Here is a 17,692-nt window from a genome sequence, read left to right on the forward strand (position 1 = left end):
GCTGTTTCTGTGAAGCATTTACCAAGCGACCACCTGGTGCAAAAACTGAAGCTGCTGACGGGCACAGTGTGGATAATCTATGGCGTCAGGCCCCCGGTCTGTCACGGCTGTTTTCCTTCTGTTTGCTCTGTGTTCTCAGACACTCTGCCCCTAGACGTTAGCGGTCACCCAGGAAGGAACAAACGCTGACACGTTCCTACCTGCCTGGGGTTCTCAGTGCGGAACAGGAAGCAGGATGTTACCCTTCATTTTCTGGAAGGACATGGGAAGTAGCGAGCTTTATTAAGCAGAGAGCGCTGACTGGTTCGTGACTGCCTCATGTGCCTCTTGCCTGCTCTGCCCTTCGTCTCCTTGTTGGTCCGGGAGACTCCCACCACCAACCAGCACCGTCTGGGTCTCCTTCAGGTCCATTAGGTAGACAGATATTGTTACCTAGTGTCCGATGTGAGGCCTCAGGTACCTGTGACAGGTTCAAGGCCTTTTCCATGGCCACAGACGGCAGGGGGTGGGACCAGACTTGGAGACTAGGAGTCTTTTTTTTTTTTTTTAATTGTCAACAGAATTTAACCAATCCTTATTTCAGTCACTCTCTTTCTAAAACTTGTAAGTACATTTATACCCCCTTCACTCATTTCTCCCCAACCCACCCCCTTCCTCTGGCAGCCAGCAATCTGTTGTCTGTATCCGAGTTTGGGTTTTTGTTTGTTTTTGATTCCACGTATAAGAGAGATCATGTGGTATTTTTCTTTCTCTGTCTGACTTCTTTCAGTTAGTGTAATGCTCTCGAGGTCCATCTGTGTTGTCACAAATGGTAAAAGTTCATTCTTTTTTACGGCTGTATAATCTATTATGTGTATATATATATATACACACCACATTTCTTCATCCATTCATCCACGGACACTTAGGTCGTTTCTACCTCTTGGCTACTGTAAATAATGCCACAATGAACATGGGGGTGCAGATATCTTTTCCAGTTAGTATTTTCATTTTCTTCAGATAAATACCCCAAAATGGAATTGCTTGGGTCATATGGTAGCTCTATTTTTAATTTTTCGAGGAACCTCCATACTGTTTTCATAGTGGCTGCATCAGTTTACATCCCCACCAGCAGTGCACAACCATTCCCATCTCCTCACGATTTGTTATGTCCTGTCTCGTTGATGAGTCATCTAACAGGTGTGAGGTGATATCTCATTGTGGTTTGATTTGCATTTTCCTGATGATTCGTGATGTTGAGCATCTTTTCACGCACCAGATGTCTTCTTTGGAAAAAATGTCTGTTAATACATTCCCATTTTTTAATTGAATACTTGGTAGAATTCACCAGTGAAGCCATCTGGTCCTGACCTTTTGTTTATTGGGAGGTTTTTGATCACTGATTCAATCCTAGTAATTGGTCTGTTAAGATTTTCTGTTTCATCATGATTTTTGGTAGGTTGTGTGTTTCTAGGAATTTACCCATTTATTCTAGGTTTCCCCGTTTGTTGGCTTGTAATTATTCATAGTCATCTCATGATCCTTTGTATTTCTGTGACATCAGTTGTAACATCTCTTTCATTTCTGATTTTATTTATTTGAGTCTTCTGTCTTTTTTCTTGTTGAGTCTAGCTAGAGGGTTGTCAATTTTGTTTATCTTTGCAAAGAACCAGCTTTTAGTTTCTTTGATCTGCTCTATTGTCTTTTAAGTCTGTATTTCATTTTTTTCTTCTCTAACTTTTGTTATTTCCTCCCTCTACTAACATTGGAGTTTGTTCTTCTTTTTTCAGTTCCTTGAGGCATAGAGTTAGATTGTTTATTTGGGATTTTTCTCCTTTCTGAAGGTAGGCATTTATCTCTGTGAACTTCCCTCTTGGAACGGCTTTTGCTGCATCCCACAAATTTTGGTATGTTGTATTTCCATTTTCATTTGTCTTAAGGTACTTTTAAATTTCTCTTTTGAGTTCTTTGACCCATTATCTAGTAGCATGGTGTTTATTCTTCCCATGTTTGTAGCTTTTCTAGCTTTCTTCTTGTAATTAATTTTTGGTTTTATGCCATTATGGTTGAAAAGTTGGTTGATATGATTTCTTAAGTTTACTAAGACCTGTTTTGCAACCTAACATATGATCTATCCTGGAAAATGTTCCATGTGCACTTGAGAAGAATGTGTGTTCTGTTGCTTCTGGATGGAATGTTCCGTAAATGTCTATTGAATCTGTCTGGTCTAACATGTCATTTAAGGCTGATGGTTCCTTATTGATTTCCTGTCTGGATGATCTATCCATTGATGTAAGTGGGGTATTAAAAATCCCCTACTATTATTGTATTACTTTCTATTTGTTTCTTTAGTTCTGTTAATATTTGTTTTATATATTTAGGTGCTCCTATGTTGGGTGCATAAATGTTTACAAATTTTACATCCTCTTGTTGGATTGACTCCTATATCATTATGTAACACCCATTTCTGTCCCTTATTACAGTCATTGTTTTAAAATCTAATTTTTCTGATGTAAATATAGCTACTCAAACTTCCTTTTGATTTCCATTTGCATGGAGTATCTTTTTCCATCCTTTCGCTTTCAGTCTATGTGTGTCTATTACATCTAAAGTAAGTCTCTTGTAGGCAGCTCATAGATGGGTTTTGCTTTTCTTTTTTTAATTGATCAGCCACTCTATGTCTTTTGATTGGAGAATTAATCCATTTACATTTAAAGTAATTATTGATCGGTATATACCTATTGCCATTTTGTTAATTATTTGCTGGCTGGTTTTGTAGTTCTTCTCTGTTCCTTTCTTTCCTTGCCCTCTTCTTTTGTGGTTTGGTGACTTTCTTTAGTGGTATGCTTGAATTCCTTCCTTTTTATATTTTGTGTATTTACTATTGGTTTTTGTTTTGTGGTTATCATGAGTTCACATATAACAGTCTATATCCAAAGAGTCTGTATTAACTTGACAGCAACTTAAGTTCTATCCAATTCTAAAGTTCAACATTTCCCTCCCCCCCACATTTTATGTTTTTGATGTCGCAATTATTGCAATTATACTTATTTTTATAACTTTTGCCTTTTAACCTTCATACAAGTTTTACAAGTGATTAATCTCTACCTTTACTATTTACCTTTCCAGTGAGATTTATTCTTTCATATGTTTCCTTGTTTATGATTGATGCTCTTTCCTGTCAGCTTAAAGAAGTCCCTTTAGCATGTCTTGTAAGGGTGCGTTAGTGGTGATTAGCTCCTCTGGCTTTTGCTGGTCTGGGATTCTCATGTGCTCTTTGCACTGAGCGGTGCTGCTGTGAGGACCCGCACCTACTCAAGCTCCTGAGTGCTTAGGCTTTCAGCACATCCACGGCTGGGATGTGTTTTCAAGATGATACCGCTTCCCCTTAATCTGTGCGTGAGGAAATTGAGGTTCTGAGGCCTGGGCTGCATCCGTGCTGAGCAGACTTAGACTTGGAATCTGAGGTCCTGATTAAATGCCCCCTTGGCCGGGTCTGAGCAAGTTGGGCAAATCTTGTAACCGCACTGAGCATCAGGTACTAATATACCGCTCGTGGAAGTCTGGTGAAATCACTCTCCCAACGAGCAGGTCTTCAGGGTATATGCTCTCTGGTAAGTCCTAGGAGGCTGAGCTCAGGGTCTGATCGTGGGCATGACTCCTGGCCTGGTGGGTTCTTGTTGGGGGGAGGCAATCGGAAAGTAAATTTTTAAATACACCATTAAAATTATGCTGATATTTACAAAACTCCTGGTACATAGTTGATTTTCCACAAATGACTTGACCTCGTTATTGGCTGATGGTTTGAGTACCGAAAAACAAAATCATCAGGAACAAAAGTGTAGGGGAGGCTGTTCGATTAAAGGAGATTAAAGAGCAATGACAATCAAATGCAATGTGAGATCCTTAACTGCATCTTGGTTTAAAAAATTCTATAAAAGACATTTAATGGACAAAGGAAAACATTTGAATCAATATTAAGTTTCTTAGGCATGATAATGGCTTTGTGACTACATAGGAGCATATCTTTGGTGAGGCATTTACTCGTGGAAGGTTATTGTGTCTGCCACTGTTTTAAATGGTCAAAATATATATGAGGGAGAGGGAGAGGAAAGTAGTAAAATATGAGGGTGTGGTGAATGGGTATGTCATTCTCATGATTAGTCCATAGCTTTAAATGAAAAGTTGACAAATAAACATCAAACCTTCCTGAGGAAAGAAACGAAGCAGAGCCCTCGTGGTTCCAGTCAGTTCCCTCGCTTTGCTTCTTCCATCGTGTGTGGATGGAAAATGGACACTGCAGGGAGCGGTGGGCTGCTGACCCAGTGGCTGGCGACGGCCTCTCCTCCAGGGACAAAGCGTGTGCAGGGCGTCCTTTGCCACCAGCACCCACAGTTCTCCCTGCTGCACCTGCCTGCCACGCAGGCTCCTGGGGCAGCAAACACCTGCTTTTCCTGCTGGTCCTCTGTGTACACCCCCTAGTCATGCTGGTGGCGTTTAAGCAGAAGAGTCCAGGTGTTTAGCCCGGCCCACCAGCCACGTGTCGCCTTCCAGCATTCGCTGTCATGTGCAGGAGAGGGGGGCTTTCTGTGACCTAGAGAGTGTTGGTCTGCACGGGAGGGTGAGCCTTTTCTCATTGCCAGCTTCCCAAGGGTCCTATACGTACCTCCTTCCAGTTGTCACTCTGTGTCTCTGATGGCCTGCTCTTCCCTGGCCTGCTGTGGCTCTTTGGGACGTTACAAAGTTTGGGAGGCTCAACCCAGGACTCCTACAGTTTCTCTGCTTTGTCTTTCATCTGATACACCTGTGCATCCGAGCGGAGGTCTCCCCCATGAAGTTGGTCGTATACTTATAATGCCCTAGAGCATTCCAAGAAAGTGACCTCAAAATATTTCATTTTAAAAACGAAATTGAAATTCAGTAGAACACCCAGCTCTGCCTAGGGTCATTCTTTACAATGATTTTACCTGAAAAGTTTGAAATACGAATCACCTCCTACTTTTGGGAGGTGAACCTCCTTCTGCAGCAAACTCGAAAAGGACGTCCGTCCCCCAAGAAAAGCTTGGGCAAAATGAAAACGGACGTTTCTTTTGACTCAGTAATTACACTACGGAAATAGTCGCAGACCCAGCCCCCTTCTCTGCCGTTGGGTAGAAGCGGGTGCCTGCATGAGGGGCGGCTCACGCCCAAATGGATGTCCCACCCCTCCAATCGGAATCTCAAACAGAACGACGGGGCCGAATGACGTGCTTCAGCCCAGGAAAGTATGCTGTGCTTTGCGCCCTGCCCATCCAGCCGGCGTCACAGCCTCCTGCCACGGTTCTTTCTAGAAACCCATTTCCCTGAAGGTGTCCAGGGTTGGCTGTTGTCCACAACGGAAGAAACACAACGGATACAGCAAAGACACCCACTGTTCCCTGTTCTGCAGGAAGACCTGAGCGACAGAACGTCTGGCTGGTGTGGACGCTGAGCTAGGCGAGTCCCCTCCAGACGGTCTCCGGGTCTGTGGTGGGAGCAGCACCCTGCTCTCCAGGACACAACTTCCCTGTCCACAGAGGGACGCCGCCATTCCTAACTGACAGCAGGGTTGGATGGGAGAGTGTCTTATAAACCGTGGGACCCCGCAGAGTGGGGGCCACCAAGCTTCCCCAGTCCATACACATCCCGCCCGTTCCCCCCAGCTCTCGGCAAGACATGGACAGGCCGTCCATCCGCGCCTCTCAGGCCTCCTCTGCAGGCTGCCCTGCAGTCACTGTAACCTGATCCGTCTGTAGGAAAAGGCTGGGTCTGGTGCTGGTGCACTTCCTGTGGGTTTGATTAACAAGGCGGAGGAGGGTGTTCGGCCTGGCGGCTCTGACACTCGTGTCTCTCCAGCCTGGGGGACACTAATTATCTGCGTTTTCCTTGGGGGAAGGTGAGGAAGTGGGCTGTTAGTAACAGCACAGACTCGCTCATTCTAATAAATTGTAGTAAAAAGTAAAATAAACATGACCCCACTCATCAAGGGGGAATCTGATCCCCAAGAGCCCAGGAAAGAGACGACAACACAGAAAGGATGCATCCCCTTGGTCCGGCCAGAGGCGCAGGCAGGGGTGCGTGTCTACGGTGAGCGATCACGTCGGCATCCAGGCCAAGAAACTGCCACAGACGCTCGTTTTTTCTATTACACAAAGAACTCACACAAATTGTGAAAATCAGCTCCCCCAGGCAAGTGACTGATAAGTAATTCACAACAGAAGAAAGAGAGTTAGGGAACATACACGTGGGGAAATGTTCAAGCTTACTGGGGATTAAATAAATGAAAATTAAAATAATGAGATACCTCCACTTACCCATCAAATTAACAAAAACTTTAAAAATAATATAATACCAAATGCTGGTAAATCAAGGAAATTCATTTGATGCTGGTGGACATATAAATTGGTACGACCGTTTTTAAAAGCAATTTGGTGATGTGTGTTAAGAACCGTAAAAATATCCATAGCTTTTAACCGGATGCTTATATCACTTAGCCAGCAATTCACATCAGTAAATCTGACCAAAAGGAAAGCACTTCATGTATAAGAAATGTGGCCAAAAGAAACAAGTCTACATATGCCCCCAAATTCTATGTACAAAACTTTTCATCATCGCAGGATGTTTGGAAATCGCCTAAATCCGTGAACTGCTCTGCGTGCATTTAAAATAAGGTAGCAGAATCTTCCGTACCTTGTAGAGATTTGTGTGACATGCTGTCGGATGACAGAGTGAGTCGCAGAGTGTGGACAGAGCTCAGCTTCAGTTATACCAGCAAGACTTGACACAGATGGAGACGGAGAAAACAGACCAACTCGGCAATAGCAGTGACGTGTTCATACTTGGACATATTCAACTTTTCTACCTTGTTGGCATTTCTAATTTTCTTAAATGAAGCGTATTTTTAGTGGGAAAAACAAAGCAGGGTTAAGGATGAGCTCAGATCTTCCCAATGACCCGTGGCTCATCCATCATTCCTGACAGTATCTTAATCTTCTATTGTCAACCCACATGGCCTCAAGCTCACGAGGTCCTTGGTGTGTCACTGTGGACAGAGGGTGGCCCTTCCCACCCAACCGAGCCTGTTTCCTCAGAGTCTGAGGTGCCTCTAGGGCAGTCGGTGCCCGAGTATTAGCAGACAGAGGACGCGGTCTCCATGATCATAGGTCCCTTGACACGCCTGCTGCCTCAGTGGGTACAGACGGCGGGTTGAGAGCAGCCCCCGGCCTTTCCTGTCCCACCGCTCTGTTCCCTGTCACACCGCAGACGAGACCTAGAAGTATACTAAATAAATACATGTGGATAAAAATGGAAATAAGACCCTCCCAGCTGATAGCCCAGGAGCCAGCAGATACCAAGTCGCACAAATTCCTGGCATGGTTGTCTTGCTGCACCAAGGTGCCCGGTTTTTTCTGGCAAAGAAGGTCAGAGGGTCCCCAGGCGAAATCAGGAACTGCCTGCCACCAGAGCAGAGTGGTGGCCACAGCCAGCAGGGAGGGGCTGAGGCGGGTTCCTGCTCCTGCAGCACAGAGGAGAACAGAGAGGCCCAGAGACGCTGGGGAACCTGCACAGGGTCACACAGCACGAAGGCTCAGGAGCTGGACTCAGGCCGGGAAGTGCAGGCATTCCCACGGAGAAGCAGCCCAGGCCCAGTGGACAGGAGCCCAGCCCCGGGGACAGAGACTGGTGACTCATGGGGACCACAGAGCACTGTTTGGGTTACAGGTCAAAACAAGCAGTTTCCATGTGGGCCATGGAGCTGGGGGAGCTGGAGAGCCCCCCTCCTGCCAGCCCCGGGCCACCAGGCACAGGAGGACTTACTTACCTTAAGAAAGGACTTCCTGTTTGTCAGAACGCAGCACACGAGGCCACTGGAGATAAATGATACCACAGCTGAGATCTACTCTGCTTCTTAGGAGCTGAGCTGACGAGTTACATGCAGGCTGTTTTCCCTTCCTCCTGCTTTCGGCCTGGAATAGGGCTTGTAACTGGCCCTCCAGCAGCCATCTGATCCATGAGGAGCCATGAGCAGGAGCCGGCCACTGAGGACAGAGGCAGCCGGGCCTGAATCCCACAGCTGCTGGATGCCCTGCTCTCAGCCCGGTTTTGTGACACAGAAGAAAACAAGCTCTTGTTTAAATGTTTTCTGGCCTCTGTTAATAGTTGTCGAGTTCTAAGTGGCATAGCACAGCCTGGAAATAACAGTGCACAAATGGATCGTAACAGGGAAGCCCTCTGGGTGTCCCAAGCGCAGTCTCTGCTGTTCTGTCCCGAGCTTTGAGGCCTGGTCACCCCGCTGGGCCTTGGTTTCCTTGTCTGCAGTTTGGGTTGTTAGTGGGCTTGAGTGGGACAGGAGGGGCGAAACACTGAGCACGGAAGGTAACCAGCTTCTTCTGTCAGAAATGAGATGATTGGTTAATGCTCTGCTTTATTGGGAAAGAGAGAGAAATGCCCCACGGTGAGAGCAACAGAACACAAATGTGGTGGACGAGAATTTCCCTGGACTCTCAGGACACAAATGACGTGGCTGTGGGCGGCTGGCCTCGCCCCCACACCTCCCTGCGAGTTCTGACCGTCAGTCCCGCGGGGCTGGCAGGATCTCTGGCCCTGCCCACGGGTCAGCCTGTGTCCTGAGCCTGCAGGGGCACATGGCAGGGAGCCAGTCCAGCGGAAAGCACAAAGCTGGATGTTTCTTTAGCCACTAAATGTGCTGTGTACACAGGCCCCCGTCACCATTCAGATGCCCAGAATCGAGGCAACAGGTGACAAAGCTGTCTCCAGCAGGACGTCCCTCCTTCGTCTCTGTCATCATCACCTCCCAGCAAGTGACCACCATCAGAAAGACACTGACCACACCCAGAGAGTCCCCAGCGACATGCCCACCATGTGGCCGTGGGCTGTGCAGGAGTGACCCACGCAGGACACTGCCCACCCTCAGCGAGTGCTGGGGGGTCATGTGCCGTGGCGGAGACCCAAAGCTCGTTCAGACTAAGGCTACTTCCTTCCAGCAAGACGAAGTCAGTCTGGGAGGGACTAGCCACAGCCACGTGTACTTTCGTGTGACACGGCAGTGCCACAGAGCAGCGTCCCCACCGAAGGAAATTGTCATAGTGATTGGCTCTTTCTAGGTGCCAGTTACCATGCTAATTATTTTACACCTTCTTGCTGGTTTAGAACAAAAACTGCAGGTGAGTTCGTCCCACTTTGCAGAGGTGTGGCCCCGGCCCCAGGTGCTGTGAGCAGGAAGGACCCAGGCAGGCAGCCGCACCGGCAGTGAGTCACCGACACCACAGTGGTGAGTGGACGTGCTGGACACGGGGTGGTGACCGGAGCTTTGCGGGTCTCCTGTCAGCAGCTTTGAAGTCTGCAGCGCAGTGTTGTCAGCTAGTCGCCCGGCTGCCCACCACAGCCCAGGACTCACCCACTTGTAGCTTGGACTTTGGACCTTTTCACCCTCTCCCCCCATTTTGTCCACACCCACCCGACCTGTTCTCTGTGTCTACAAGCTCTTTTTGTCCTTTAGGTCCCACATATAAGTGAAATCCTACGTGTTTGTCTTTGTCTGACTTATCTCACTTAGCATAATGCCCTCAAGGTCCGTCCATGTTGTCACAAATGGTAGGATTTCATTCCTTTTTATGGCCGAGTAATATTCCACGCCACCTTTGAGTATAGATCACGTGTGCTGCATCTATGGCCCCACTGAGCTTTCCTTTCCACACCTGCAGTGTAGCCTAACAGTTGTCCCCCCCTCAGGGCTGGGGGAGAACCCAGGCCGTGTGCACCCTGTGTCGTCGTCAGCCACTTTCCTGTCTGACTCAGAGAGGGATGAAGGGACCGGGACAGAGGTGACGGGAGGAGTCAGAAGAGACCTGCGTCCTCTTACCCACATCGCTCTTCCTTCGCCTACTTTCCACTGACATCTGGGAAATATCACAGCCAGGTGACATGGCCTCTGAGGCCCCTCGCCTGGAAGATGCAACACTGCTTATTCTGGGGGAAAAACAAAACAAAATCCCAGGTGGCCATCTGAGTCCCTAAACTGAGATGGTGCTATGCCGATTCTGTCCAGTTCTAACAGGTGCCACCAGCACAGTCACAAGTGGTTGTGCTGTTATCTGAAGTAATGAGGGTCTCACAGCCGAAGCAGCCGACGTGAGGTATTCGCAGGCCCCAGAGGGTCAGGCCAGCGAGGCCAGGATGCAGGGAGGAGCCCTCCAGCCTCAGCGCCTTTCCCGGGCCTCCTGCTGCCCTTGGCCTGCGGCCACCTCCCCTGTGTGTCTGTTTCCGTTTGCCTCTCTCCGTAAGGACACCAGCCATGTGGGATCAGGGCCACCCCAGTGACCTCTTCTGAGCTTGAGCACCTGCACAGGCCCGACTTGCAGCTAGGTTCCCAGTCGTGGTGCCGCCGTCAGGACTCCAGGGTATGTTTCCTCCACAATTAAATTGTATTTCACGTTGATAGAAACCATAAAAAAGATTCACATTTCCCCCGGGACAGCACAGCATCTCAGTGGAAAGGCAGACCTCACGCGGTGGACAAGACCCTGCTGCAACCACAGCTTATGTTCTTGAAGAGAACGGGAAGGGACTTCGTGAACGGCTGTGTAACAGCTTAAATTCGGACGTAATCAGTGGCTTTGGCGTTAACTTTCTGTGTAGGCCTGGTAAACAGTGCCTGAGGCGTGTGAAATACCGAACAGTTCACCTGAGCACAAGCAGTCGGACGTGGCGGCACCGACCGGAAGGGTCAGGAGCCTGCAGAGAACGAGCAGGTGGGGAAGGAGCCGGGGGTGCCTGCCCGGCCGTAGCTGCAGCCTGGTCGCTGTTGACACTGGTGGTCCTGGGTTTTCATCGCGGGACCTCGAGGCATTTGCTGAGAGTGTCAGAGCCCCCAGTCCAGTGCCTCCTTGTTGAACTAACTTAGCCCATTACTAAGTGGTTTGCGTCACCAACAGCACCCGTTCCTAAAGACGGAGCCCTAACGTTGCTGTGGCCCCTGTAACGTGGCAAAGAAGTCGAGAAGACTTCAGAAGTACCGAGCACATGTTTTGCTCCGTATTAAACTGAGGTAACTCCGTCATACGTGTATCGGGTTCGGACTAACATTGTTTCCCATAAATGTATTTAAACCATCACCATGTCTTTTCAGGGGACGTGATTCAACCCGCAACAGTGTCCGTCAGGGAGTCGTTAGGGGCCGGTGCAGGAGCCTCAGAGGGCGTGTGGCCGGGAGGAGAGCCGAGTTCCCAGAGATGCCCAATCCCCATGTGGGTGCTGCTCCCAGGAGCCAGCGCCACTTGGAGACCAGCTGCTCCTCGTGTGGGGAGCGCTTGGCAGGGCCCACCCGGCTTGTGGAAACTTCCGCGGGCCCCTGTGGGTGTGGCCGTTGCCGACAAGACCCAGCTGGACCCTGGTCTTGCTTCAGACACATCAAGACACTTGACAAAACCAAGGACCAGCAGGTCACAGAGGCCGTGAAGCACGCGTGAACATGTTGGCCGTCCCCCTGGGAGGGACCTGGAAGAAAACGCTGGGAATTGTGAGGAATGGGAGACTCCAAAACAAGGGAAATGGAATGGGTGCCAAGGCATTACAAGAAAGCCTGAGTCAAAAGTTGGGGAATGCTGGGCTTCATTGCTCATGAGGAAGCGTGGAGTGGGGCGGGACGGGAGAGAACGTGGGTGGCGTTTGCTCGCCGGGCTGGGTGCTTGTGGGTGGAGGTGATGACTGCCTGTGTCGCAGTCGGTCAGGCCAACTCATAATAAAACTTTCAGCAAGTGTCTGCCTCCCATTCTGCTTAGACGTGATTCTCCTCAGAACGCCAAGTACTAGATGCCTCTTGCTTCCAAGATTTGGGGACTAGCTGTCAGTTTCAGGGCAACAGAGAGCCCTTCTCGTCACTACCACTGTCACACAAATCGGCTTTGAAGCTGGCGTCATTCTGGCAGTCCTGCTAGTGACAAATGGAGACTTTTAACTGACAGTATTTCAGGTTTGAAAACCTCTCTCCCAGCAGGAAAAGAAAAGGAAAAAACTGGCTTGACTCTTGAGTTTATGAAACTCTACCAGGAAAAATTAAGTTGCAAATAAGTGTGCACCCACAGGGATGACTGTAATAATTGCAATCGCCAGAAACAGCACCAAGTGTTGGCCAGGGTGTGGAGAAGGTACAGCCTTGTGCCTGCTGGGGGTGGGGGGGGTGCAAAGTGGCACAGCCTGTGGGACAGTCTGGTGCTGCCTCACGAAGGTAAAGCCAGGAAGCCTGCTCCGAGGCGTAGACCACGAGGGCCGGAAACACACCCATACAAAACTTGTGCACAAATGTTCACAGTGTCTGCAATGGCCCCGACGCAGGATGAGCCCAGGTTCAGGTTCCTGATGCGAGAACACAAGCGTGCCATCAGGTGTGACCAGGACTGAAGCTGTCCGCCTGCTGCAACTGGACGGACCCTGAAAGCATTACGCTGTGTGAACGAAGGCAGATGCAAAAACCCATAGATTGTATGAAAAATCGAGCACAGGCAGCCATGTAGGGACAGAACATGGCCTAGAGGTTGCCAGGTCTGTGTGTGCGGGGAGGGGGAAGGAAAAGTGGGATCAGTGGGACTGTGCCCCAGTTTTCATTTGGGGTGATGAAAGCATTCTGGGGTTAGATGGTGATAGTGGCGCCACAACCGGATGAAAACACTAAAAACCACTGAATTGTACACATTAAAATGGCCATGTAATGCTGATGTTTAAGCACATGAATTGTATCTTAAGAAAATAAATAAACACATAAAGGTCCAGGAGAAATGAGTGTGCAGAGGTCCTACCCTTGACTGACGTGAGAAAATCCTATTCTAATCTGTACAAAGATATGCACCCGCCTCCTGGATTTTCTCTCGGAAATGCGTTAGCTGGGGCTCTGTGGGGCACGTCAGCCTCCCGGTGTGAGCGGGCAGCTCGCAGACAGGACCTGCACAACCACTTTGGAAAACTTGTGTAGTATCTACAAAATCCAAGCATTACACACCTGACAACCCAGAGGTTTTGCTCCAGGTAAAAGCGCAACAGAAATGCAAACACACGGACATCGTACGTTTGAATGCTTACAGTGGTCTCATCTGTCATACTCAAAAATGAACACAGCAGAGTGGTGTGTGTGGTTCACTCGTACAGTGGACCTCATGGATTAATGCTACATGCACAGATGGGTCTACACAGCAGCACAGATGGGTCTACACATCAGCACAGATGAGTCTACACAACAGCACAGATGAGTCTCACAGCTGTGAGGTTAGCCCAGAAGAGCCCAGCCGAAGGCACACATCACGCACGCGTCCCATTTCAGGCGTCCTGCCTTATCCGCAGAGGACGTGTTGTAAGACCCCCAGTGGATACTGAAACCACAGATAGGACCAACCCTATATACTGTGTTTCCCCTATACATACATACCGATGATAATGTTTAACTTATAAATCAGGCACAGTAGGAGATTAACAGCAATAACTGATAATAAAATAGAACAATTGCAACAATATGCCGTAATAGCAGTTCTGAGAACATGGTCTGTCTCAGAGTATCTTACGTGCTGTGCGTACAGCGTGATACGCTGGGCCAAGTGGTGACTCATGTCCTGGGAGGGAGCGAGCGTTCATCATGCTCTTCAGAATGGCATGCGATTTATAACCAACGCGCAGTTTATTTCTAGAATTTTCTATTTAATGTTTTCAGACCATGGTTGCCCATGGGTAACTGAAACCATGGAAAGCAAAGCCACAGATAAGGGGGGTAACTGTCTGACAAATGCAAAGACAGGCAAACTCATTGGTGTCATTAGAAGTTGGATGGCAGTTACCTTTGGGAAGGAGGAGATGGGGCCGTCAGTGGGACAAGCCACAGGGGTTCTGGATGCTGAGGGATGATGGCGTACAGGTGTATCCGGGACAGTCTGTGATCATGCTTCGATCAGTGCAGTCATGACTGGTGTGCTTTCCTGTATGCGTATTACAATTCAGTTCTTAAACAAGTCTGCACTCTAAAGCAAGGTCCTTAATAACACGGTGCTTGGAACTATAGTGAAAATTCCGCCAATCTGGGCTTATAATTTGAAAACAGCATTAAGTCCTATGCTGCCCAGTCTCCCCAAATTCAAACATTCCATCTATAAAACTTTACATCTGCCTCAACTTTGAAAACTAAGATATCTCTGATATTGTAAACAGTCTGATTTTCATCTAAGCGACAACCACATTAAATGTGGAAATTATGGGTCCATTTGGGCCGTCCTTTTTAGTCATAACATTTCTTAAAACCAAGAGCACATCTGGTTGTCCTAATTGTAAACAGCCCCTTTGTAAAACATCTTGTAAAGGCTTTTCTTCCTCATGAAAGGAGTTCCATCGCTTTTTGGACTTAAACATTTGGAGAGAAGATGTTGAACTAAAAATTCCTCTTGTATCTCTGTATTTGACTTTGTTTTATAGTCTTGTAATTCTCTTTGCTGATTCTTGAATCGTCTCAGTGTTAAAAAAAAAAAAAAGGTACGTGTGTGGCCCATGGTACATTTCTCTTGAACAGTGGTGGTCTACGTAACATGTGTGAAAAAGAAATTGTGAAAACAACAACAGTCACAAAGTGATGGGACAGAAGAGGGTGTCCCAAGACCAAGGCTCGTGTTCCCAGCCGTCTCGGGCCACCTGTCATCAGAGATTGGCAGACACCGAGCGGAGGGACGGTGTACTCACCCCCCGCCTGCGTTTCTCCATCTTCTCCAGGAAGACATCACAGAAGAGGCTGCAGTCACACTGCACACAACACGTCTGGTTTCAGCTGCTCGCTCAGAAAGGGAAATGGGACTTTCCAGATTCGGGTAGACTCCCGACAGCAACACCTAAGTCACCTTCCCCTTTGTTATTCCCATCAGAGGTATTCCTGAAAAGCATTGATAGCTCAGGAAACGAAAATTCGCAACCAGCCATCAGAATAAAAGGGAATTCCCCTAACCTATGAGTGGCTAGAGTCTTCATAAGAAGGAGGTGTCTCCGTCACTGCACCCCCTGCCCAGGACGCCTGGCTGCGTCCGAGCACTGTCCTCACCGTGTGCCTGGCACCTGCTGCAGGTTCAGACGCAGCCGCCATCGGACTTCTTCCGCGGCCTCTGCTCTCAGCTCTCTTCCTCCCCACCACCTCCGAGAGTGCGTCTTGTGGGGATTGTGGCCCAAGGAATGACCACAGCCTTCAAATCATTCCTCAACTAAAATAGCTTCTAAAAAAAGAAGTGTTTTCCACAATCAACTGTATAACTAATGACGTGTTTAGAAGGAAAGTAAGCAGGTGTGAAGAGACATACAGGGAAAAGAGACCAAGGACTGTCACAGCAGACAGGCGTTATTCGCCTCGTCTTCACCTGAGTGTTTGGCCCATTGGAGGACCGTGCGGCAACTGCAGCCAGAAGTGAGTGCCACTCATCGCAGAAAGGACAGAAAAACATGTTGATTACAAAGCTGGTCACAGCCGTTTCTGGGCTTAATGTCAGGCTGCAGGCTGCTGTGGCGTGTTCTGTGTGCCGAGGAAATGCGAAATCTCCTTACTCTTTTATAATAAGATTTCCTATCGCTAATCTACAGCCAGTCCAGCAGAGCTTGAATTTCCTCCTAATAGGACATTTAAGAATGTACCAGGTTACGGAGAGTTCAAGACTGGCCAGGCTCTCCGTCAAGAATTCCTGATTCCAATCCTGTCCTGTGTTGACGGACACACACTAATGGGGACATTACATCTCTGCAAACCAGGGCCGTGCCCCTGTGCCTGGTAATCGGCTTAGCCCCCGCCATCCGGCTGCGATGCCTGCAGTGGCCCAGAGCGGCACACACCTGGCTGCACGTTAAATTGTGCACGGGGGAGTCAACCCTGGGCGGGAGCTCTGCACAGGCTTTGTGGGAAAGCAGTGGGGTGTTCTGGCAAAAACAAAACAAAACAAAAAAAAAGCAAACAACAACAACAACAACCGGAAGCGCTCTGGTGCCAGCCAGTCTGGTTGGAAAGTACCAGCCTCCTCGTAATCAGCCCTCCTGCCACCCACCTCAGGTCCCCAGCTGCTCTCTGACGTCCCTACTCACATGCACGGAGGGCTGTCATCTGTCGGTCACTGGCTCTTGGGGACGTGGTGCTTCACCTTCTCATTGGGCATGCTAAGCAGCCTGTGAGGTGGGTAGGACTGCCTGGTCACAGGTGAGGAAACTGAGGCAGAGACATGGAGGACACGTACCAGAGGACACCAGGTTGTCTGGCACGAAAGCCCGACTTCTTGACCAATGGCTGACACTGTCTGTGTTTTGCCTCTTTACTCGATTCCCTCAAAGCCAGCCGTTGGCGTGTTACCCACGTGAACTTCAGCGACAGTAAATGTCCTGCTACAAGCTGCCAAGTCAGGGCACTCGCACACAGGCTTCCTCCGTCCATCTTGATCCACGTTTGAAGTGGACACCGTGGGAAGAAGCAGACTTTCCTGCAGCCCTGCCTGAAGGCAGCACGTGCCCCAGTGTGCACAGCAGAACCGTGCCAAGAACTGGTCACAGGCCCCTGGCCCTTTCCTGGGTGCAGGTTCACGAGCAGAGCTGTTATCCAGGGGGCCAAGTCCACACCCCGACAGAAACAGGCACATTGCAGAATGGAGGGACTTCTCCTCTCTGCTCAGCAGGTCAAAGGGAGAACCTATGACACCTAAGGACGCCTCATGACGATTTTCTGAACAAATAAGTGTCTTTCTCTTAAGCCTTCAACTGATTGGATGAGGCCCACCACATTAGGGAGGGCAATCTGCTTTACTCAGATGTTATTATCGTCTGAACAATCCCTTCATGGCAACGTCTAGACTCATCTTTAACCAAATGTCTGGTACCATGGCCCATAAAATTAACCATCACACTCTTTAATCACATACAAATGTGTCCCCACAGTGACATCGAAGTGTCAGGCCCCAAGGGAGTCAGGGCTTTGGGCTCCTTCAAGGGCGGCCTGTTCTTAAACTTCCTCATTTGGGTCCCTTCTCTCAGGTAGTTTGTGGCCATCCCTGAGAGGTGGGCCGGAGGATGTGCCAGCCATGCTGGACCTCACAGGGCTTGTCCGTCCTGAGGGAAGGCAACCTGGCACCCACGAGCTGGCATCCACCTGCTGGCCTACAGGATGGTCCCACACACACACTTATACCCAGTGTGAATCTCAGAGCCGCGGGTCTGGACCATGTCAGACCAGGGTTGTGTTCAGGGGTTCCCACAGCGTGTGAGAGGGCCAGGACCCCTCACTTGTCCTGCCCACCCGAGCTGGTGCCCAGACTGTCCTTTGGACACTACTCTCGCCTTCCTCTGCTTCCCCGCTGCGCAGCTGGGCGCCACCGTGGAACCTGCTTCTGCGAACTCCAAAGTCAGCGCTGGGCACCTGGGACCTAAACCTGTGCGTCCCCAGGCTCATGTGTCCCTCCTCTGTCACTAGATCAAAGGAAGGGTGTGCGTTTTTTTTAACCATAGGCAGAAACTTGCTTGTGTCAGCGTTTCAGGTTACATGAAATCCAAGCTGACTGAAAGAATCCTAATGACTTCACCTCCAAATGCTTCGGACAGCATTCTTTCATGGGCCCTCCTGGGGCCACCCTGGGTTGGGGACTTGCAGGCCTTTTCAGCAGATGGCCTTTGCTGGGTGTCCACACGGACC

General features: G+C 49.1%; 1 protein-coding gene across 2 annotated transcripts in view; it reads left to right on the top strand.

Annotated features, from left to right (window-relative positions):
- Positions 1-12,724, top strand: part of PKD1L1 (polycystin 1 like 1, transient receptor potential channel interacting) — a 108,892-nt gene extending 96,168 nt beyond the window's left edge. Inside the window, exons 55-56 of one of the 2 annotated variants that reach the window (XR_012498938.1) lie at positions 10,953-11,065; positions 11,147-11,274. Coding sequence is in view for 1 of the 2 variants with exons in the window: in XM_074341072.1 (XP_074197173.1) it covers positions 11,147-11,486 (340 nt within the window). In the remaining variant the exon portion in view is untranslated. Of the gene's footprint in view, positions 1-10,952; positions 11,066-11,146 lie in introns of both variants that reach the window. The other variant, XM_074341072.1, reaches the window with a different exon arrangement.
- The last annotated feature ends 4,968 nt before the right edge of the window (positions 12,725-17,692 follow it).

This window comes from Rhinolophus sinicus, linkage group LG09 (assembly GCF_036562045.2).
Source record: "Rhinolophus sinicus isolate RSC01 linkage group LG09, ASM3656204v1, whole genome shotgun sequence".
In the NCBI taxonomy this organism is placed as follows: Eukaryota; Metazoa; Chordata; class Mammalia; order Chiroptera; family Rhinolophidae; genus Rhinolophus; species Rhinolophus sinicus.